This window comes from Engraulis encrasicolus, chromosome 12, assembly GCF_034702125.1.
Source record: "Engraulis encrasicolus isolate BLACKSEA-1 chromosome 12, IST_EnEncr_1.0, whole genome shotgun sequence".
Lineage (NCBI taxonomy): Eukaryota > Metazoa > Chordata > Actinopteri > Clupeiformes > Engraulidae > Engraulis > Engraulis encrasicolus.
The window spans coordinates 22,919,555-22,943,658 of NC_085868.1; the positions used below are offsets into that span (position 1 = coordinate 22,919,555).

A 24,104-nucleotide genomic window follows, 5' to 3' on the forward strand; every position below is an offset into this window, starting at 1 on the left:
GAGATCCGATCTATAGGCCTAGCCTTTATAATGGCACGTGGACATCATCAAATATATCACATGTATGTTTAAGCGGATATCAGCTATGTAGTTGTAAGATTTTGACCATATATTTTCAACAACTGTGAAATTTCGCCGATTGAATCAAGGCAGTATGATCAAAGAGGAAGCTGTTGTTATGGTAACGCGACGCGTAGACAGCTGACCGACCAAGAGCCCAAAACATTCAGGGTCATTACGCCACACTACTTCTGTGTAACAATGTATTCTTTGTGTTTCTAGACAACAAACGTGAACTACTGGAGGAGGCGAAAGCCATTTATGGTGTGGAGAGCACTGAATTAGGAAGAGGCAAGCGGCCCAAGCGGCCCAATCCCAAATTCCCAAGAGAGGATGTAAGATTTGAAATAGTTTTATTACCAATAACCAGGGGCGGAGTGGCCCACCTTTTCCCACCGGGAGAATTTTCCCCTTGGCGGCCCTCTTTAAAAAAAAAAAAACAAAGCGAACAACATGGTTTCCTAACCAAAAAGTCAAAATATCAACCTGAATTGGAGAATTTAGCCTACACCTTGATGAAATGCACAGCCAGTGGTGTAGTCTATGTAAAACGCAGGTATACACACCCATGTCCAAAATTCAGGGATTACAGTATACCCACTTAAAATTGATTGATCCATTATTTACAATAGCACAAATATATACAGTACAGATCAAAAAATGCTCAAATATACAGTATACCCACTTCAAAAAGTAGACTACACCACTGGAGCCATCATCACAGTCCAAAGCATTCATAGGCCTACTAGGTTAGGCTACATCACGCTACTGTTCCATGCAAATGTGCACTCCACTGTCATTTTGACAGTTTGAAATAGAAATATCATTTAAGGAAGACAGGATGAGCATGGGCACAAAGTTTTGAGTGTGGGGATTTTTAGAAGAGTAGGCTTACAAAATATAGTATAGTAGCCTATAGTTTACAAAAAGTCTGTCTACATTGTGCAATAAACCCACCATGCAGCAAATAAGCCAAACCTAGCTACTTCAAAGCACAACCATAAGTCAACAAAATGTATAACCAAACGGTGTAGGCCTACCTTAAAACGCTGTCTTCGTCGCAGCAAATGTCTTTCTTTCTTGCAATCACTCTACTTTAATCCACAGTTTAGCCTACACACCCAGCACTGGTCACATCAGAATCTTGTGTGGTAAGAATTATTTTGTTCTTCTTCAGACATAGGCTACATCCTAAATGTACCACATTAACATATAAATAAATGTATGATAATAATATTATTTCGACTATAAGGAGATATACTGGTAGGCCTAGTTCTAACAAATCAAAACAAAACCCATTGCTTCCGTTAGGTGCAGTTCTCTTCCTTACCACTTGGTGGAGTCTGTTCGTAACCCAGTTCAATAACCAAAGAGCAAGTGAATCTGGACTGGGAAGACTGTAAACTGTAACAGTCGTGTGGAAATCGGAAAATAAGTCATAATTTACTAATATTTCCATCCTTTGGTAACCAATGTACATATCACAGGTTATTTAAATACTGAAAACGAAACTGTGTTACTAAGATCTTGTAAACTTCCGCGATCTACGGTGTATGAAAATTATCAGTAGAGAAGGGGTGTGGCCAATTTACTGTTTGACACCGTCAGTGAGGTACTGCGGTTGGGTAGACGGTATATATACTGGTGAGTCAACACTTTTTGACAATAAGAGTACAACTAGTCAGTAACAGTGAAGTATAGGGAAGCGGAGATTGGGACTTCAGCATTCATAAGTGTAATAGTGAAACGTCAGGGCCGGATAAGATCCCAGGGCAGCCGCGATATTACATTTCACGGCCGCGGCCCAACGGGACAAGTCCCCGATCTCCCGACGGCCACTCCGCGCCTGCCAATAACACTGTATTCTTTTATTATTTAGGCCCTATTATTGCAGTTTTTATATTAGCAAAACATTGAGAAGAGAGGTAAATCTCACTATTCAACATCATTTCACAAAAAAATATGTAAAAATGCGAAAATTAAGACATTTAGATTTTTGGTGGGCTTAATGGATACCCTTACCTTATCGTAGTAACAGCATAGTATGCCTTTAGTGCAGTATACATAGGCCTCTAAGCTAGTGTAGCCTATTTCTCTCCTATGCATGTATGTAGGGATCATTATCATAATTAAAGGTGCATATATTCTTTTCTTATTTTTGCAGAAGCTTGACCAAGGGAAGAAGGGGAAAGGGAAGGCGGGTTCTCTCTCCCTATCGGAAAGAGGGATATTGGCCCAGCTGTCCTCCGAGTCAACTGTAAGAGAAATAGCAATACACTGACTTTGTCAATTGTAGAGTTTTCATAATTGTAAGGAACATTAGGTGTTGTTGTTAGGTTACCAGTTCTGTTGCTGGTTGAATGACCCACCCGGCTTGCCTGGGAAGCCCTATTTAGGCTATATTGCAAAGACATAGGAAAAAACTCAATGTGTCTGTTCAAGTAATCAATTCTCTGTCTGCATGCATACATATGCCCCCCCACTCCCCCCATCTTTTGCAGTATGTCAACACAGAGAGTGACAGTGACTGTGACAGTGATTTCGAGCCTCTGTCGAAAAAAACCAAGCTGGACCTGCAGATGAAGCTGGATGTGGCCAAAAATGAAATTCATAGCCTGAAAAGGGAAAATGCCAAGCTGAGAGAGGCATTGTGCCTAATAAATGGTAAGGGCACTTTTGTAGTGGTATTGTTTCTTCACAGTAAGCTTATTCAAAATCACCCATCTGACTTTACTGGAAACTGTAATAATAATAACAATAATAACAATAATAATAATAATAGTAATAACTACAATCATACCCAGTACCCAGTCTAAAGCCCTATTCGGATGGGAATAATGTGATTTTACAACAGTAAAGTGGTAATTCTTACTTTTTCCCCATGTCAGTCCAGTAAAACTAATCCGTCTGAATATGGCCTTCATGTCTGTCCCTAGGTCTATGGAAGGAGAAGATCTACTCCAGTGTCCCTTACTGGTACTAACATTTGTAAACTTACTTTTGCAGAACTTCCAAGTCTAATTAAAGACATTAAGGACATGAAAGAGTACAACCGCCAAATGCGAATGAGAAAGTCTCAAAGTAAGAGTTTTTTTTTTGTTGTAGATTTTTCTTACAGGTGCATTGTGTAGTATTTTTAGTATTTTTTTCTCCCCCAGAATTCATGCTACTCATTCACAAGTGTTACCTTTTCCACAAATACTTACCACTATCAAATTATATATAGGCCTATTCATTATGACTGGGAAAATTGCACAAGTCTTAATAGTAAATGGGTCATTCTACTGAAGATTAAATTTAGCGACAGCACAGTTCTAATGCAAAACGAGGGTCCTAGCTTTTAAATGCAACTTATTTCATGTTTGTATGTGCTTCGGAAGCTGAGATATTTATGATTTAATATGCAGAGGGCACCCTTTCCCAAAAAGGGCTTAGGACAAAATGGGTTAATGTTAAAACTGACTTATTCTTCTTTCTTTGCTTAGCCATTTTAAATCTTTTCATGTGTGTTGACATTTGCACAATTTGTAAAAAAAAAAAATCCAGATGAAACATCACTGCCCCTGCCAGGGAGAGCATCAACAACACTGCCCCCACCAGCAACATCACTGCCCCCACCAGCAACAGCTGCAGGAACACCGCTGCCCCCACAATCACCATCACCACCACCACCACCACCACAACAACAACAGCCTTCAGCCGAGCCAGCCCAACAGGACAGGACAGACATGGTAAGGCAGAGACCTCAGTTTTGTCAAATCATTTGTCCAATTTGGCAGTCATGGATATAGATTACTGTACATTTGATTTAAGTCCACATCGGTTTCTCAGAACCCACAGTAATATTGATAGGTTTCAGCCGACAGCGAGCACAATTGTGAGTCATTAGCGCCAGCCTTATAGGCACGACAGCACCCCTAGGTGAACTGCAGGCACGGGTTGGATGGCCAGTTTGGACACTGTATTGCCTCTTTTCCACTGCAGGTTTCCTGGTAGGCCTACAGCACGACACAGCGTGACTCGGCCACCACTTTTTGCTTCTCAAATAGGCACGACACAGCTCAATCATAAAACAAAACGTGGTGGTCGAGTTATGTCGAGCTTCTAGGCCTACCAGAAAACCTGCAGTGGAAAAGAGGCATATGTAAACCCACTGTAACGGGACCCTGCTCTTAAGGCTCTTTTCCACTGCCGGTTTTCTGGTAGGCCTACAGCTAGACACAGCATAGGTGCCACGCCATGGTTTTCGATTGGGCACGACACAGCTCAATTGTAAAGCAAAAAGTGGCTGCCGAGTTACGCTGTGTTGAGCTGTAGGGCTATCAAAAAAAAAGGGCTGTGGAAAAGAGCCTTTTGTAATCTTTGTGGTACAGTATTGTATGGTTCTTGTTTGTGAAATTACGTTTATTTTCTATTCAGGTGGAAATTGACAAGGGGGTTTTCCTCTCAAAATGGATCGTACTCCGCTTGTCGAAGGACCCAAAAAAGAGGATTTCTGAGCTGATGAACTCACTCTTCACAAGGGAGGAAATGGCTTCCTCCTCCATCACAGGGAAGCAGACCAATGCATTTAGGGACCGCGAGGCAAAGGTCCAACTTGACCAAACCAAAGTGTCTGCAATTTTATGTAAGTTTAATTCTTGTCCCATAGTTTTATGACTGGTTAAGTCATTTTTGAACCCGCAGCACAAGACACACTTATCACTAATTTCACATTCTTCTCTTTTAACAGCTTACATCCAGAAAGACCATGGAGGCATGGAGGCGAAGGACATTTTGAGTGTCATGCGCGCCCAAACTTAACAACGAGGCCAAACTATTAAAAAGAAAGATTTAATTTTATTCAGTAAAGGGGCCAAAGGCTCATTAAACTACAACTACTGTCTCTGTGCTTATTGGCTACATGTAATGTCATCCTATAGGATTTATCCAGTGGATTACTTTAAAAATCCTATAGGATCCTACAGGTATCTAAATACTACAGAACTATAGAATACTACAAGATTTCCTATAGGAATGCTGTAATATTTACCTATAGTATTTCTGTAGTTGGCCTGTAATATTTACCTATAGTATTTCTGTAGTTTACCTATAGTAAAATGTCCCAAAATAATATAAGATTCCTATAGGATTACTACATACAACTATAAGTATTTCCTATAGGATATTCTATAAGATATCCTATAGGATTGCTATAATAATACTATAGCTCTTTTTGGTAAGGGTGTGCACTCAGATGTAGCCTACTTCAGTTTTCGTCAGTATTCTTACCAAAATTGGTTTGTGGAAGTTCAATAAGTACGGGAACATGATAACGTGCAACATGATAGAAGATTTGAAGAGTGCACTGCACAATCCTCTCACAGTTCACTTCACAAGACATGTCATAATTAAATAAATGACTGATGATTTTTCCCTCAGTTTCACAGACAGCATGACTTAAAGAGCTGATGACAGATTTTTGACGTTTTTTGATATGATTTTTAACATAAAAAATAACTCAGAATGATATATATATGAATTCTGGAAAGCGCCTATTTTCCAAGTTATGATTTACAAACGCGGCTATTTTGGCGAATTTTACTGGGCGCAGCACCCTGGAGACCACTGATGATGAAGTCGAAAATGACGTCAGCGACAGAACTCTTCCTCCTCACTCACTTGCTGATGCCCGTGGTATTGATGGGACAGGAGGTGGAGCTGTGCTCTGAACATGTCAATTTTGGATAATTTCGGTACTTCCACATTAAAATAATTACTTGGCTGTTCAGTTAAATGTCATACAAATGTGTGCTACTGTCACCCGGAGTGCAGTATTCAGGAGGGGGTCTCACAGTTAGGCTGGTCTATCAGGCTAATCATGTTGGTTTGCACATCGGATCCGTCGCCGGGGACAAGGCTACCTCTTCAAAGACCCGTCAAATCATGTTGTGAAACAAACGACGTGAAGGTACGTAACGCAATGTATCTTATCTTCAAGATAATCATAAATGCAATCATAAAGCCGGCGTGATAAGTCGCCTTACAACGACGAGAGGCAAAGTGTAGCACTAGTTAGCATAATATGAGGAAATGCTAGTGGGTGGACATCAACAAATTATTGCTTTCATGAGGATTTTTTCCAAGCATTTTGCATCTGTTTTGTGATTATTACTGTGGCATTGGTGTGTTATACAGAACTGGATTTATGTTAAAACATCGAAGAAGTAACTTACGACCTGCCTTGTAGTAACTAGACTCGTGGAAACACTAGGCCTACACTAAGCTTACACTTTGCCATTCGTTGTTAGGAGGACGGTAATCACGCTAGTCTGGAGGAGTGTGTTGGTTATAATTACTACGACATGACTAGAAATGGTCTCTTTCTGCCCTTTACAATGCATAAAAAACGTTTGTGTGTTCCCCCTCGTCAAGAAATGAACGCCACTTGCATAGTCGCATAATCATCTGGTCAAAAAAGTCCTGCACTTGACTTTATTAACTTCCTGCTATCATTGCACCATAACATGGTTTATTTTTTTCCCCATTCTTGTATTTTTTGTATGTCCTGAGGTTTTGGGAAAAGGGATGTTGTAGGCTAATAATGTTGGATTGCTTTTGTTACACCCAATGTTGGATTGCTTTTGTTCATTTTCAATTTTATGTTGGCCAGGCCTACTTTAGATTTACAAGGACTACAGAAGAAATGGGATCCCAAATTGGAACTGGAAGCAGATCATGGTTCACACACTATGCAACCAAACACTTTCTGCAGTAGGTCTAAGTCTTTATCTGTCCACCAAGAACATGTCATTCTTCCTATCTGCTAGTCGACACCGACTGGCATACAGTATTAATACCTAATTTATCTCCCTCTGTCTCTCACTCACAATTTGCCCTTTGTCTGGCTAGCATTTACATCTACTTGTTACTGTATGTATCTCTCCTACCCCCAATATCACTCTGTATGTGTCCTCACGTCAATTTCTTTATGTAGGCCTATAACCCACCTAAACTACCGTCCATCAATATACACTCTTATCTAACCCATTATGTATCTTTTGTGTTTCCTTGTGTCAATATGCAGCCGCTGAGCGAAAAAGAGATGCAATACTTCACACCCTGAAGATGTACCTGGGGGGAATTGCCAGAAGATTTTTTTTGTGTGGGTAAGAACCTTTTTTCTATTCTGGTTGCAGGTCCTTCACCCATTGATGCCTAAAGAACATGCAAAAAATTCCAGCTGAATGCCTAAGCCCATTTTGAGAAAAGTTTCCCTCAGCATATGAAAAAAATATCTCAGCCTCTGAAGCACATTAAAACATGACAGCAATTGCATTTAAACACAAAGACCCCCATCTTGCATTAGAATGTGTTCATTCAGCTCTAACATACAACATTTTTAATGAAAATTAACTCATGAGCCTGAAAGTTGCGTCATGCGGCACTTGGGACAATGTTGCGCTTGTAATTTACCTGCTGATGTGAACACCACCTCATACAGTTTTGTATGTGACACGTATACCCCACTACTGCATGATAATCTGTATCCTGCATTGCATTGCATTTCACTGTTACATCGTGCCAAAGAATTATTTTATTTTGGAGCCCACCCATGCAATTTCCCTTGTATTATTTTTGCCATGTCTTTTTCTCACATTGCTGCAAAACATTCAAACTCTATCATTTACCAAGTGTTAATGTGTGTGGATTGCCCTTCATATCTAATTGTTCTATTTGCTCCACAGGGCGAAGATGAAGCATGGCAGGACTGAGTGTAGGCTATATATACACTGCAGGCCCTGGGGGAGCTTTTGGTTGTATTCTTCATGTAAGAGATGTATCTAAAGCTGTGAGACACTTGTTATTAGAATTTATTATTACTAATATTTGTGGTGTTAACTAAATAGATTGATACATTGACCAAAAATGTTCTCCGTTTGCTTTTGTACAGTCTGAATGAATGTGTATAAATGGAGAATATGTTGTAGCATATGGATAAGCAGGGGTTAGACAATGAAACTGAAATACTTGGTTTCAGATAGGCTTGGCTATAGCAGCCGGCCATGTATATTGACCCTGTGGAGCTCCTGACAGTCAGTTTTTCTCTTTTGTACACTGATGTCACCCATAGTCTTTTGTGCATTGCAATATTGGGAGCGTAGTTGTGCATTTACCCTGCAAATATAACCTTCACACTCTGCTCTTGCAAAGTACAATTAATGAAGATTGGCCAGACTGACCCAATTTAGCCATGAAACCCTCCACAATAAAATGACAGGCGTTTCAGTTTCATTGTCCAACCCCTGTAAATGTTGTGCTATACGTGGGTTTCCCATTTGCAAATAATCCCTGGCTTCGCGCCACTGGCGGCGCACTCTACAACCCCCAATTGTTGGAAACTGGTGTCACTCAAAAAAACACGCTCACGTGGTTGGCTGCTTAGCAGCCTGCCCCTCCTCACAGTGGCAATGTTTGTAAACGGGACACCTGTATAGAACACAACTGTAAACATTACAAATATTATTGACTGACATTGCTAGTAAAGGGAAAAAAAAACAGATGCCCAAAAAAACTTTTATTACAGCATACACATTATATTTCCAGAACTTTACTACATAAAGGTGGTACTTAACCAGATGGACAGGCTGCTTGTAAATCATTCAGCCACATACAGCACAGACATACTGCTTGTAAGTCATATAGGCCACATTCAGCATGTCCTCATTGAGACACAGTGGAGAAGTGAAGTCATGGCTGGTGATACAGGTAATGTCATCAAGGGTTTGCTGTGCTACATCCTGCTCCCTTCAGCAAATAACTCCTTCTCTGTAGGCGTGGTGGTTACACACAGCTCACATGACACCTGCACAAATGAAAATGAAAATTGGCTGTAATTTACCTTCCATGAACAGTTTTCATCAGTTACAAAATAAAGATCTTTCAATAAAGTTGTGGTGTATTCACTTTGATAGGCAGGTTTTTGATGGTGTTAGATAGTGTTTACAGGTCACACTACAAAAGAGCCTACTATATAGGATATGGGCATCATCAGTCTTCCTCCTGACCTGCTGGTTTGATGTGCTTGTCTGTTGATGTGACAAATTTTATAGCAGAAGTTGTAAGCTTAGTAGTACACATGTTGTCTTTGCATCGTGGTCTCTTATTGCCAAGTTTGAAAGGACTTGGTGTTTCTCAATTGTGCCTGCACGCTGAGTTGTTAGTTTGACGAGACATTAAGAATGACCAAAAGTAAAAGCATTGCTCAGTTTAGGGTGGAGGAGGATTGACGATGACCGCCTGTATTGGGTCATGACAACTATTGCTAGTAGCCTACACACTTCAAAAACACAGGGCGAAAGCAATAGGCAGGAGGCAAGTAGCCTATGCTTTAGGACCTGCATCGTAATTATTTGCTAAGGCTGAAGAGATTTAATTGATTCATGTTGCTGTCATCAGCCCTTTAAGTTAGCCTGAGTATCATCCTCCGTAGTGACCGCGCTAGCTCAATACTTTCGCTTGCTGACCACCGTGGTCAGCAAGCGAAAGTATTGAGCTAGCGCGGTCACTACGGAGGATGATACTCAGGCTAGCCTTAAGTAATTCTATAGCAATTCCCCTCCCTTCTCTAAAAGCTCTATATGACGTACAGTCTCAAATTGAGTGTTAAATACAGAATACAACCTTGGAATTTGTTGTTTTAAGCTCTGCAGTCGTAAGACTGCAAGAAAGGTTAATAGCAAGACGCGTGGTAAAGAACAAAAGCAAAGGACCACACATTTCCTTACTTGCTAGGGTGAAATATTCTCTCTAAAGACGCAGTGCATTCCAGGTAGCATCCAGATCACGTAAGTCTCTCTGGTTTGTGTACTTTGCTAAGTACACAAACCATTATAAGTAAGCTCATAATGCTTGACTTAATCTGCTGAGCAAATCTAGAAGCTATGGCTGAAAGTAGAGTTGACTGGGCCACACCGAACTTTTATTTACCAGTTCAACATCTCCTCCAAACAACACTATCAACCCGAGTCACTGTATACTCTGTGTTCATCCCCACTGTCCTGTGCCCTACTAATCTGGTAAACATTGACATTCGAAATTCTCTCTTCTGTGTTTTTGCCCAGCATGTCACTGTCGTGCACACCATTTTTGAAATGTATTAACTTTTAGAAACTGTTCCCTGTCTTTAATCAAGAAAGGAGGCTATTTAAATGTGAAAGGTCTAATTATGCTATTGAAGTTCAGATGTTAGCTATTTTCCATCAAAACCCTGTCTCGACTTATCCATCTTGCGTTCTGTCTTCCCTCCAATTTCTGGTCAGCGAAGATTATTACTAAAATGTGTGAAGGCTGTTTGGATGGAATTGTCTTCTGGTGACCTTCTAAACATAGAGCTGTGTCCTCCACGCAGCAATTATGAGGGCCAGAAGCAGGTGCCTGTACATGTCAAAATGAAGATTATTTACAAGAACACATGGACACTCAAAGGGCAGAATTGAGGCCAGTTCTGTGTGCCATTAATAAGACACAACCCTTATTAAAAGTTTGTGACTGACAAGTTGTTATGGCCAAGCTGTAATACAAAAGGAATGTCTGCAAAGTCACAATGTTATAGCCATTTTTCGCAGTGTAAGAAACTAAATGTTCCACAGGTGGGATGTTGTGCACTGGGAGGCCAACCGCAATTGTCCTCAAGTTCCCCCTCTTCATAACCACTATGTTTAATCAAAGCGTCCCATCCCCTGGCGCGCTAAGGGCACTGTTGGTGGCGGCACGCCAGGCCAATTGCCATGGTCCACGAACCTCGGACATATAAGATGGCAGCCCGGTGCCAGCGTAACAACTGTGACAAAAGCGCCGACAGTGCCAGGTCTTGTGAGGGGTACTCGCTTTGGTTTCAAAGGACTTGAAGGGGTTGAGAGGCCGCACACAGGATGGGGGGTGGGGGGCACCAGAGGGGGTTGAGGGAGGGAGGGAGGGCACCAAAGAGGATTGGGGCTGGGGGCTAAGGGAGGAGCGCTTGAACAATGCACTCAGGGGGCCCCTCATTCTCACGCACTCCTGCAATCAAGCACAGTGCCGTGCCGTGCCGCGCAGTGCTGTGCTGTGCACCAGAGGAGACAGACACCCACCTAGCTTATGTATGGGGTCCCGTTCTGCAAGCCTAGAAACTGGGAAAGCTGCCCTCTCTCAATCCCTGGAAGCCCTGTCTTTGTGTGACAGAGGGAGAGCCAGAACTGAGTAAATAAACAGCCGGAGCCAATGGTGGCGTGCAGTGTTTGGCAGTAATGCATTACAAAAGTAATTAATTACTACAATGCATTACATTTTGCAGTAATGCAGTTATGTAAGGCAATACAGGGCAAAAATCTGTAATATTTACTTACAATGCTAAATAACTTGAGTTACAAATGCATTACAATGGACTGGATTTTAGTGGTATTCGGTGTGGTGGGTCAGAAAGAAGCTATTCCTGACCCTGGTAGTTTTTAGTCTGCATGCTGCTGCCAAAAACACCTACTGGATTGGGGGTGAAAAAGTCTTGATTCATGAGCTACATTTACACTGTAATAAATTGCCAGATCCATATTAGGCCTACAGTTCTTTTGGCGAAAGTCATAAAGTGATGCAAAAGTAGTGTAAAGCCTTACATTTCAAATATAGTAATATTGTAGCGTGAGGGATTATTTTGTAACAGTTACAGTAACATATAGGCCTAATCAGTGCATTACAGTTTTTGAGTCACTTGCCCAACACTGGTGGCGTAATGACTCCCTCCCTGCTTTGCTTCTCTGCTTGCTCGCTTGCGGCTCCCACCAGCTATACGTGCCCTCCTACAGGCATGAAAATACCATCATCTTAACTCTGCAGTAAATCCCATCCATAGACATATTACAGTGTAAATCTATAATACACAGATAGTGATATGATATCCCCTCCTTATGTGTTCACGGTGGAGTAATAACTTCTTGCTTGCTTGTTTCACTCCCGCTATATACTGTACCTGCAGGGCCAGATTAAGATGGCCTGGGGCCCCTAGGCTACAGATTGCTGTGGGCCCCCCCCAGAAGGCAAATTTCGCCACATATTTACATAGATAGTGTCATAATTACGGGCTAGAGATTGAGGATAACATGTCTACCAACTGTATTGAATAAAAACTGTACCTTTTTCAGTATTACATCTAGTCACAATTCAGCAATTTTTCACTTTTGGCCAATCAGGGGGCCCCCTGGAAGGTGGGGCCCCGAGGCTGCAGCCATATCTAGCCTGTGCATTAATCCGGCCCTGTGTACCTGTAGTTTCTCTTCCAACAGTACGGACATGATGATTAAGATGCCATCATCTGACCTTGCAGTAAATACTTACCACCCATAGAGATATACCTATAAAAGAATATAGATAGATGTAGGTCATAGGCCTATTAGACTACGCAGACACTGATATCACCTCCTCATGTGTTCACTTAGCTAAATTTACGCTCCTGCTGGCTTCACTCCTTTTAGCTACTCCTAGCTTCCATAGACATGATGATAAGGTTGAAATTACCTCACCAATACACATTACACACAGACGTGCAGAGAAAATAAATGTGGGCCAGAGTACACAACTGTTGATATCACCTCCTTATGTTTTCATTCAATGATTCATTCTTACTCGAAAATATACGTTTTCCTCTAAGATTTCTTTGGTTATCTTCCTACAGTTGCTATGTAAAGCCAGATGGTGTGAGAGAGAGAGCTGAAGCAGTGGGTGTAGAACTGAGAGCTATAGTGGTGCTATCATCTAATCCTGCAGTAAAAATATCACCTCCTTCTGTTTTCATTCAGTGATTCATACTCGCTCGTTAAAGAGAGCTAAGTCAGATTTTGTTATCTTCCTTCTAGAGAGAGAGAGAGAGAGAGAGAGAGAGAGAGAGAGAGAGAGAGAGAGAGAGAGAGAGAGAGAGAGAGAGAGAGAGAGAGATATTGGAGACTGTGGTAGTGGTAGTAGTACCGGGGCTGTCTGACCTCTGCTCCTCAGTGAGACAGTGATTAACCCATCTCTTGATTTATGTGCACCTTAGTGTCCTGCTAACCTCCTCCTCCTCCCTCTCCTCCTCCTCCTCCTCCTCCTCCTCTTCCTCATCCTCATCCTCCTACTCCTCCTCATCCTCCTACTCCTCCACATTCCTTCCTGAAAGTCTTGGAACACTTATAGCGGGATGTCCATGAGAAAACCCTTACGTCACATATGTGATTTGTTGGGGGGGTTTTATGCTCTTTGCAGCCTTGATGATCCAACAGCCAATGATAACAGCTATCTTTTTGTAGCACCACTAATGGGTGAAATTGGGTTTGATTTCTATATCACAGTGTAAATAACACCTCCTATTCCCTGTGCTAGATAGTTACCCAACCAATTAGGACACTGACCTAAAAATGTATGTGAGAATAAAATTACTTCATGTCTCTGTAAAATGAGGATGACACATTGTCGAGTTTTTTGAGAGCCTGCACACATTGAGAGTCTAACGGTGCATACACACCGCAAGCGTGGACGTCCACTTAACGTCCACTGAACGTGTCCGGTATCAATGGTTAGAATACATATCAACAGATCATGCCTTGCACACAGGAGCGCGGTGTAAGCATGGTGTAAGCGCGGCTAGCCGACCGGACATGTCCACAATGCTCCTTGAAAATAGAATAGAAGTCTATTTTCCTGCGCTCAATGAGCAGGCTCCATTGAAATTGAATGGCTGCTGCCCACGGATAGAACGTGGGCGCTGACTGTGCAGTGTGCAAGGCAGCCCGCGAACCTCTCGGACTCGCGATGCTCCCGGACATGTTAAGCGAACGCAAGTATCTTGGTGTGTATGTACCGTTAGTTGGCAGTTGTAGTTCACAGTTTCATCATTGTCAGTGCAGAAGAAGAGCATAGCACTGCTGGATTATGTTATCGCCACTTCATTTTTTTGGCATGACTGTTCAATCAAAAATATAAATCTACTTTGGCAAGATATAGGTTCACGATTACCTACACAGAAGGCAAGTGCACAAATCATATTTTTCATTGATTTTTTTAATTTCCTTTTTATGGTCTTTTATATATGTATTTTAGGACAGGACAGTGAGAGAGGGACAGGAAACAGGAAGTGAGTGAGAGAGATGGGGAAGGATTGGCAAAAGACCCAGGGCAGGAATCGAACCCGTGTCGCCTGCATAGCAGCCCAGTGCCCTACCGTTTGAGCCACAGCAGGGCCATATTACTGATTTATGAAGCTCTCGACGATGATTACCTTCTCTCCCACATTCCATCCTAAAAGTCTTGAAGCACGTCAGGATGGCCACGAGAAGAGATTTACATCATAAGTTCATTACAATACGTTGTTTTTGTTATGTTTGTCTTAGGCCTCAAGGTACCAGCAGCAATGGTGAATGAGACGAACAATAGTTCTCTTTTTGCAGCATAAGTGAATAAAAACAGGATTTGTTTTTCTACATCAAAATGTAGACCAGTAGGCCTAGACAAAAATGTAAGTACACATATCTCCTACCATCCCACCATCAATGACAAGGTGTTTTTGGTGAACTATTTTAACAAAAAACAGACCTAGACAATAGACACTGTAAGTACACACACACGCACACATGCACAGCCACACACACACACACGCACGCACGCACGCACGCACGCACGCACGCACGCACGCACGCACGCACGCACACACACACACAGAGAGAGAGAGTATTCATCGTGGACACAAACATGATGACAGTTTGACACATCCCACATCAGTCTCAGGTATCAGGCTCTCTCATGCTCTTCCTATGGGGCCATGCAGCATTTAGAGTGGCACCGTACACTGCCCGTCTGTTTGAGGGGGTGGAGCTGGGGATCAAATAATCCAACCCTGGGGGTGCTGTGGTGTACCATGTACATGGAGACCCAGGTTCAAGTCCATCTGAGGTCGTTTCCAGAGATGTCAAAACTGAAGGTAAAAGTGATTTTAAAAAAAGAAACACAGTTTCCCTCCAGGAGAGGTAACTTATTAGAGTAGACCTAGTATGTACTTCAGGGCTCTAAATTAACTTTTTCCACCACCAGCCAATTTGGCTAGTAGACATTTTTTCTTACTAGCCAAATGGAAGGTCAACTAGCCATTTTTTAATCTCACCAAAATAAACCATGTGTTAATTACGTTGCTTTTAATTATTTTATCAAACTATGTCCTCAACACAGATAAACAATATACTCAATATAATTCACTAGAGTACATTGTACATTGTATTTGTCTTATGATCAGCTGAGTCTGCGCTGGTTGGATCAAATGTGTTGGTTCTTGTAAGGTTTTAGTGTACTGTAACAATGCAGTCTGCCTCATTAGGTACAATGAAGTAACTGGTGTAACACATGTGTATCAAGTGCTAGTGTTGTACTTATGCAATGAATTTACTTTCGACACCTCTGGTCATTTCCAAATCCTACCTCATCTCTTGCACTATTTGCCTGTCCCAACCGCACAATCCGATCACACTTAAAGGGCAACTCCTGCCAATTTCAATGTGCTGTTGTATTGCCCACGCTACCCTTGACTTGTCAGTACCCGGTGACGCCGCAGTTTTTGGCCCAGCCCTTTCCGAGATATGAGCTATTCTAATGGGGGCAACTTTTGTTTACATTTTTTTTTTAAATAGCATAGGCCTACTCCAAATATTTCCCCAAAAGGTATCGCTGTTTGCTAGCTGTCTGCTGATGTTGCATAACCTTTTGGATGTTTTTGGGAATAAATAAAAATGTTTTTTTGAAATGTAAACAAAAGTTCCCCCCATTAGAATAGCTCATAGATATGTGTGCTTACATTTTTGTCTAGGCCTACTGGTCTTAAAGCACCAGAAGGCCACAAAAATTGCAACCCTGTTTGTTTATCAACTCAAAAACTTGGGGGAGGGTACTAAAAACTCAAATAATTCCTTCATTCTTGCATTCCTTTTCCCAACTTCTCAAAAAATGACTCGCATATATACAGTACGTGGCAGTCCACAGTTTCAAAAACAAAAACAAGGCGCCGGAGCAATATGTGGGTTGAACTTTTCTCGTCTGACCACTTTTTTTGCATTCTCGATGAATTCTCATGATTTGTGTCACACACAGACGCCTTCGCCATTCGTCATTCACGGTTCACTGCAAGGTAAAGCTCGTCATATCAGCTCACACCAATGTTTTCACAGTGTCTATCTTGTGTTTCATTTTCAAGTGTGATACTTCTGCGAGTGTGGGAAATTAGTTTTGCTCCATAAACATGACCAATGGAAAAAAGGGGTTTGTTCACAATGCACAATGCCCTATTGGAGGGATAAGATATCCTTTGGTTTCAATGGAATTAAATACCCTGTCAGAGACAGGAATCTGCACAGCACGACATGGTCAGCCTGGTATGCGTATCTCTGTGCCACAGCTTGTGTGACATGACAATAGCATTCTCTCTCTCTAGCTCTGTCTCTCTCTCTCTCTGTCGGTGTCCTTCTCTTTCCTTCTTTCTGACTCCATCTCTCGCTCTTGCTTCCCTGTCTGTCTATGTCTATGTCTATGTCTCTGTCTCTGTCTCTGCCTCCCTCTCTCTCTCTCTCTCTCCCTCTCTCTCTCTCTCTCTCTCTCTCCCTCTCTCTCTCCCTCTCTCTCTCTCTCTCTCTCTCTCTCTCTTTCTCTCTCTCTCTCTCTCTCTCTCTCTCTCTCTCTTTCTCTCTGCCCCCATCACTACTATTTTCTGTCTCCTTTTCCTTCTCTCTCTCATGCACACACGCTCCCTCCCTTTCCCCCTTTCTCTCAGTCTTGTTCTCTCTCTCTGCCTCTGTCCCTCTTTCCCTTTCTGCCTCCCTCTCACTCTCTGTCCTCCTCACTCTACTCCTTCCTTCTTTCTCTTTGTTCCTCTGTCTCTCTCTCTTCAACATTCACTTCCATGCTCATTGAAAGAGAGAGAGAGAGAGAGAGAGAGAGAGAGAGAGAGAGAGAGAGAGAGAGAGAGAGAGAGAGAGAGAGAGAGAGAGATGAGGAGAGAGGGAGGAAGAGAGAAGAGAGTGAGAGAGCAAAGAGAGAGACAGAGTGAGTAGAGATGTACTGTCTCACATTTCTCTTACTGTCATGTGCACACACACACACACATGACACATGCGTGAACACACACACACACACACACACACACACACACACACACACACACACACACACACACACACACACACACACACACACACGCACACACCATTCCTCCCTCCCTCTCCATGTCTGTCAGTCACGTCATTGTGCTTCCGCACACAAAGGCGTACAATAGATCATTCTTACGAGGGGAACACGGACACCGAGATGGCTTCAGTGATACCGGCTGCCCTGGCACCAGCGCGGAAGACACACATTTATCTCACATCACTTTTTATTGTCACACAAAAACACACACACGTAACCCCAACAGAGCATGACACAAATACACGCACGCACGCACGCACGCACGCACGCACGCACGCACGCACGCACGCACGCACGCACGCACGCACGCACAGGAAATATTCCGTAGTGCGGTACATAATTGATATTTATAAACATTCGACTATTTCAAAAGTTCTTTTTCTCCCAGGAGAAAGGCAAGTGCGTGATCTCCAGGGAAACATGTTGACCCTCCCTTTCCCCCAGCCGGACGTATGTGGAGCCGAGGCCCTCTGAACAATTTGCTTTAGAAACAAACTTCACTTTTTTGAGGACATAATAAATATAATATGGTGGCAACACAATGAAAGAATGACGTTAGACCTAGTGACCGAAACAAATGTGATGAATGTGCACTGCGTAGACTTGGCTGTGGCTATAGATGAATGGATTTATGGTTGGACGGCTGAATTTGTACTTCCATAATAAATGCTTTATTTATCCTCGGGGTAAATTAAGGCAGTTTGAGGTCAGTCATTGGAAATCAGGTGATGAATGTGCCCTAGACTTGGCCATGGCTGGATGGCAGCACAGCAATGTCAAAACAGTACTGTATCAAGACAAATGAACAGGGAGCTGCATGGCCAGGCCTGTCACAACCAGGCAAGCACATTAGGCGTTTGCCAAGGGCCCCTAAGCTGAAATGTGGGCACCTAGCAATGATTGGTTATGTACTTGTATTTAAATGCCAGCAATGCCAAGCCAACTATGAAAACCTCCCTTAAATTCAAAGACCAAAAGAGTGCAATGATACTGGTATCAAAATCTCCTTGGGGGTGAGTGGGTTTGAAGGGAAAAGGGGGGGGGGCAAATTTCCTCTTTGCCTTGGGCCCCCAAATACCCTTTTCTGGATCAGCAAAGACCTGGTACATGGTAGTGGCAGCAGCCCCTCCTGTTCTCCCTATTCCATAGGAAAGTAGGGCAGGGCTGCCCTCTAGTGGTAAAACTGAGTCAACAGAAAACAACCAATGAAAATTATTATAGGCCTACGTTTCCCTGTTGACTATCATGCATTTTGGTATAGGCTATATTTTCATATGCACTAATCTGTGTATGCACATATTCATTTAAACAATTAAATTAAATACTATTATACACTGAAATGGTGTGGCTATCTCATGGTTTTAAGTAGCCTAACCACCTTGGATGGTACACAAGCTCATTTCAGATTATGTTGGAATGAGAAAGAGATTCAGTAGTGTAGCATGATAATTAATGGCATGAAAAACACAGTACTGGCACCTGTGGCCAAATTGTTAAGGTCTTAAGTTCTATTCAACCCTTGCCACAATGTCTAAAAAACTTCAACGAAAAGTTTTAATTCCATTGAATTGGCACAACATGCACGGTCAGGTTTGTTGAAGACATACAGAAAATAGTAAGATGAATGAGCTAAAAAATGGAATTATAAGATGCCAAGGGCATAGGGAGCAAACATATTCATTTACATCTCTAAACGTGATTGTCAGTTGGCCCCTCCGGCACCTCACTTGCTGGTGATGTGATCTTGCGTGTGACATTTCTATGTCTGGTCATCGTCCTCGTAGGAAGCTCTTGTCTTGAAGTCTTTGCTGGAGAGGTGGGGACACAGGAGTAATAGCTGAGTTCTGAGAACTCGTCGTGTCTTACCTAGGAAGTCTTGGACATGCTTAAAACATATTTTCCCCCCTTGTCCAGCACTTTTGAAACACGATTCAGTTTTTGAACTCGTTTTATGTCAACAGTCACATGGTCGTTCGTTTGCACATTGTCATTGCATAACTGCACCACTGCAACTGTCAACAGCATAATTAACCTCAGGCCACTTTGCATCGATGATAAATGCGAAATAATGGATAAAGTTGAACAATAATCAAGTTTTTGTTTAGTCTAATTAGTACAAAAAAACAGTGTTGATTGATATAACTCGTTAAGAGAAGAATTTAACTCCATTCAAATAATATTCGGTCTCAATCAAAAATATTACTAATTTTTACTTTTTGTTCAGTGTCACATTTTCAGAGTTTATTATCTTCAATACTGTGTAAACATTAAGAGCTGCTAAGTTGAAATTATACTGACACCAGCCAGGGCTGACCTGGAGGAGAAATAGGGCCCGGGCACTTTTGGATTAAAGGGAGCCCTCATAATTAGCAGCGCAGAACTGACTCACCGGTGGGCCCCACACCCTCGTGGGCCCCAATTTTCAGAAGTGTAAAAAACTTCTTTTTTTCCCACATTTCTGAAAATAGGGGCCCATGAGGGTGCGGGCCCACCGGTAAATGCCCGCTATGCCGGATGGACAGTCCAGCCCTGCCACCAGCAGAATTTTCCCCTGACCCCATGTAAATGTAATTGGACTCTCCACAGCGCTGTTAATACTTTATTTGGATTCGTATATGTTCATTCTGAAGCATTGACACCGTGGTTCATACTGTGCAGTTTGTATAATGCATTTGGAAATTTCAAGAAATGAGTGTGTGTTTAAAACCATATCATAATAATTTCAGTTTGTTTGTTTGTTTTCAACTAGATTTTTTGTGAGTAGGCACTATAGACGTACTCGATAGACACAGAATGTACAACAGACACACCCCCCGAGTCCATTAAATCATAACTGCATAACGTCATGCTTCTGACCCCTCTGCACTCTCCCTCTCTCTGCATGTCCACCTGTTGTGTTTGTGTTGTGTCCAAGTGGTTTCCGACCAGCGGAGGCACAATAAGTCCCGTTCACCCTGCCTGCGTGCATGCAAGTTGCCCAAGCTGCTGTCGAGGGAGGATCGGGACACATGACTGTGTTTACACTTTGCGGCAACATGTTCGTGTTGTGCAACGTCAAGACCTCTGCTCTGCTCAAGGGGTACAACGCAGGCTAGAATTGCATGATACACTGGCGGTTAGCAGCTTTTAAGTGTGTATATCAAGAGCTCTTTTCCAAAACGCTATATCCACCATTTTTGACTTTTGCATTTTAATATCGGAATTGACTGAAGAAGTCCTATAATCTATGTGTGAATTCTTGCCATTCTCAGAGCATACTTTTTAAACCTCTATAAAATGCATTTTGCAATGCAATTCAATGGAAAGCCCAATACAAAAATGTCCTTTTCCCAACATTCTATAAAATGGATATATCTCATTTTGGAAAAGAGCTCTTCATATGAATATAAGTATATATAGAGAGATAATAATATAAGACAGGGTTATAAAGAGTGTACATGAGTGTAAAAAAGTTTAGTTGTGAGAAACTGGATTTGATTTTGGAGTTTCAAGTCCAGAATTAGAATCCTCACAGACACATTGGTCATGTGCTCCATTATGCACAATAACAAAATCCAATGTTATACACAGGCAAATGTGTTCATGTTCCTGTTAATGGATATGAATATGAGAGCATTGTGAAAATGTAAAATCACTTGCAAAATATCTGGTTGATGAAATAAATGAAATATTTTTTGTTGATCAACTAAAATAAAATTAATGCGCAAGTACACATTGTATGTCACTGGGAAGACAAAAAGGAGTTTACTGAGAACATCAGACTCAGAACATCAGATCTTAAACGACATTAGATTAATAAGTCACATACTAAACCAGCCCAATGTAAACCTGCTGGTGCAGGTGAGCTAAAGAAACAGTCAAAAAGGAACAAGAGGCATATGACAGCAAAATGCATAATCCACAAACAGGTCCAATTAGTCTATCTATTTTCATTGTTCCAGTTACATATTTGTCCTCATAGCAGACCGGTACAAAAAGTAAACAAACAAACCACAGTTACGTAGGAGCTTGTTGCAACATGTTGGTGTCCCGCCAGGAAAATGCGAGGTGTCTGGGAGGCCATTCTGTCACATGGTGGTGTTTAGCTTGTCTGCTTTGATTTGTTTCCCCCCTGTATATTTCTCACACACAAGGTAGAACCGTGTGTGTGCATGTGCGCACATGTGTGTGTGTGTGTGTGTGTGTGTGTGTGTGTGTGTGTGTGTGTGTGTGTGTGTGTGTGTGTGTGTGTGTGTGTGTGCGTGCGTGCGTGCGTGCATGCGTGCGTGCGTGTGTCTGTGTGTGTGTGTGTGTGTGTGTGTGTGCGTGTGGTTGTGGGGTACTTGCTATGTTGGGCATATGACTTGCCCGGGCAAGGTGGGTGGGTGTTGTTGGTTTGGTAGGAGGGGGCGACCGGCTCTTCTTCTCCGAATCGAGACGGACAAACAAGTGGTGGGAGGACTCGTGTGTGTGCCGGCCGTTGGCGGTGTCGCGTTTCACAGCTGGCTGCTGACTATAAATGCGTCCGCCAGCCCCCGTGCACGGGCAGATCAAAATAAACCTTTGAAACGAGCAGAGCTTAAAAGAAGAAGTGATATAGAAGCAGTGGAGAAAAGACAAACATACTCCTACTGAGCGGAGGAGCTGCAACCGAAAAACTAAACCAGCCTGGTTTTACAAGCCTACACTGACCACACCACCCCCAGCCAACCAACCAACCAACCAACCAACCAACCAACGAAACCGGGAAGAACAAGAACAAGCGAAGCATGGAAATTCAAACGAGTCAGATGGTGCGACCTCCGAGCCCCATGGAGAGCCTGGAGAAGCAGCTGAGCTGCCCCATCTGCCTGGACATGTTCACTAAGCCCGTGGTCATCCTGCCCTGCCAGCACAACCTGTGCCGCAGCTGCGCCAACGACCTCTACGACTCCCAGAACCCCTACCACTACTCGGGCGGCATCTTCCGCTGCCCCACCTGCCGGCACGAGGTGTGCCTGGACCGCCACGGCGTCTACGGCCTGCAGCGCAACCTGCTGGTGGAGAACATCATCGACATCTACAAGCAGCAGCTGGAGAACAGCAGCAATGGCAATGGCAACAACAGCAGCGGCGACGAGAACGAGGCCCCGCTGAAGGCCAAGGACGCCAAGACGCCCATGTGCCAGGAGCACGAGGAGGAGCACATCAACATCTACTGCCTCACCTGCCAGACGCCCACCTGCTCCATGTGCAAGGTGTTCGGCCAGCACAAGGACTGCGAGGTGACCATGCTGGAGACGGTGTACGACGGCCAGAAGACGGAGCTGAGGAACGCCGTGGACCTGCTGGCGGCCGGCAACAGCTACCTGCAGGCCTCGCTCACCCAGATGGACGACACCTGCAAGACGGTCGGCGAGAACGCCGAGCTGCAGAAGCGGCTGCTCGGGGAGAAGTTCGACCTGCTCTACGCCATCATGGAGGAGCGCAAGGCCGAGCTGCAGGACAAGATCCAGCAGGAGCAGGACGAGAAGGTGGCCATGCTCAGGTCGCTGGTGGAGCAGTACAAGCAGCAGCTGGAGGCCAGCACCCGGCTCATGGATACGGCCTCCCAGTGCATGAACAACAGCAGCGTTGCCGAGTTCCTGGTCTCCGCCAAGCAGCTCATCACGGACGCCAAGGACACGGCCAAGAAGTCCCTGCTGGAGAGGCCGGAGGCCGGCTTCGTGAAGATGGACCACTTCACGTTGTACACCGACGACGTGGAGGTGCTCCTCGCACAGCTGGACTTTGATGGCATTGATGAGGAGGAGTTCGAGGAGACAAAGGAGAGGTTGGACGAGGAGGAGGAGGAGGAGGAAGAGGAAGAGTAGGACTAAAAAAGAGGCAAAGACTTTATTTGTTAGACATGGACTTCGTTTTGGGATGAATTGAAACACACACTCACTCGCACTCACATGTACCTACTGTACGCAAAGAGACACTGATATTATACTACTGACACAAAATACCATCCAAGCTGCTTTGATGGAATTATGGCATTTGAGGAAGGAAAGGACTGGAGACTTTGAAATGTGCAATCTTATTACTGCAGCCTTTACACAAATGAAATGCACGTTTTTCTACTTCTACTTCTACTTTTTGAATTTTGTACTTTTGTACTCAATGCAATGTGTTTATGTTTATATTGTACTATTTTTGATATCTTCAGTGTCAGATATCTCTAGATGATGATATAAACACTTGAATATTTTCATTTTGTTTCTCCTTTGATTAGATAAAGTCTAGTCAGATAGGTTCGATATATAGAAAAATATAGATGTTTGATAGTCTGTCTACTCGCTTGAATACTTGAAACAGTACATGCACTTGATTGTTCAAAATGATGACAAAAATATTTCATTGGAAAATTCAGTGGAATAAAATGAAATGAAAAATATCCCTTTTATGGTTTCTTCTTCTCAATTATTATTCCCATCATAATTAAAAGACCCGAGAATTTAAGACCACAGTCTGACAAAGATCTCAGAGAGACCAGAGTGGGTATTTATTTATATATATCCTACAGTAGGTCGGGGTATGCATGGAGCGTGCCCTAACTTAGAGCTGCGATGGTGCTGTTTGCTGTTGAAAAGGCGGGGGCTATTTTTGACAGGGTGAGAATGAGAGAAGCAATGGCACTCCAGGAATAGACAGCAGGCAAGAGCAGTGGGGGCCTCAGGTTTCCATGGCTGACCCAGCAGCAGCACCAGCAGCACCACCACTTCACTTCACGAGCACAGCTGCTGTCTGGCATGCCGGGCCAAAACGACGACCCGTGTGGAGGAGAGGAAGAGGAGGTGGGGGGAGGTGGTGGAGGAGGGGGACTTGCAGAGCCATGT

General features: G+C 43.1%; 2 protein-coding genes and 1 long non-coding RNA gene across 3 annotated transcripts; all 3 read left to right on the forward strand.

The window, feature by feature from the left end:
* Positions 1-187: 187 nt before the first annotated feature.
* On the forward strand, positions 188-4,937 carry LOC134460126 (BEN domain-containing protein 6-like). The gene is made up of 7 exons (XM_063212589.1): positions 188-395; positions 2,225-2,317; positions 2,562-2,724; positions 3,067-3,141; positions 3,607-3,791; positions 4,480-4,687; positions 4,793-4,937. Exons 3-7 carry the CDS (start codon positions 2,640-2,642, stop codon positions 4,861-4,863), a joined length of 624 nt encoding a protein of 207 aa, XP_063068659.1. The 5' UTR covers positions 188-395; positions 2,225-2,317; positions 2,562-2,639; the 3' UTR covers positions 4,864-4,937.
* A 568-nt stretch (positions 4,938-5,505) lies between these two features.
* On the forward strand, positions 5,506-7,941 carry LOC134460127 (uncharacterized). Its single transcript, XR_010036996.1, has 4 exons — positions 5,506-6,010; positions 6,713-6,813; positions 7,127-7,208; positions 7,788-7,941. It is a non-coding gene; the product is annotated as an uncharacterized LOC134460127 (long non-coding RNA).
* A 13,856-nt stretch (positions 7,942-21,797) lies between these two features.
* On the forward strand, positions 21,798-23,662 carry trim63a (tripartite motif containing 63a). Its single transcript, XM_063212590.1, has one exon. It carries the CDS (start codon positions 22,014-22,016, stop codon positions 23,094-23,096), a length of 1,083 nt encoding a protein of 360 aa, XP_063068660.1. The 5' UTR covers positions 21,798-22,013; the 3' UTR covers positions 23,097-23,662.
* The last annotated feature ends 442 nt before the right edge of the window (positions 23,663-24,104 follow it).

Excerpts from the sequence above, each read along its gene's own strand:
- LOC134460126 (XM_063212589.1), top strand. The coding sequence starts at position 2,640 with ATGAAGCTGGATGTGGCCAAAAATGAAATTCATAGCCTGAAAAGGGAA. Across the intron at positions 3,142-3,606 it reads GCGAATGAGAAAGTCTCAAA|ATGAAACATCACTGCCCCTG; the intron begins GTAAGAGTTTTT and ends AAAAAAATCCAG. Across the intron at positions 3,792-4,479 it reads AACAGGACAGGACAGACATG|GTGGAAATTGACAAGGGGGT; the intron begins GTAAGGCAGAGA and ends TTTTCTATTCAG.
- trim63a (XM_063212590.1), top strand. The coding sequence starts at position 22,014 with ATGGAAATTCAAACGAGTCAGATGGTGCGACCTCCGAGCCCCATGGAG.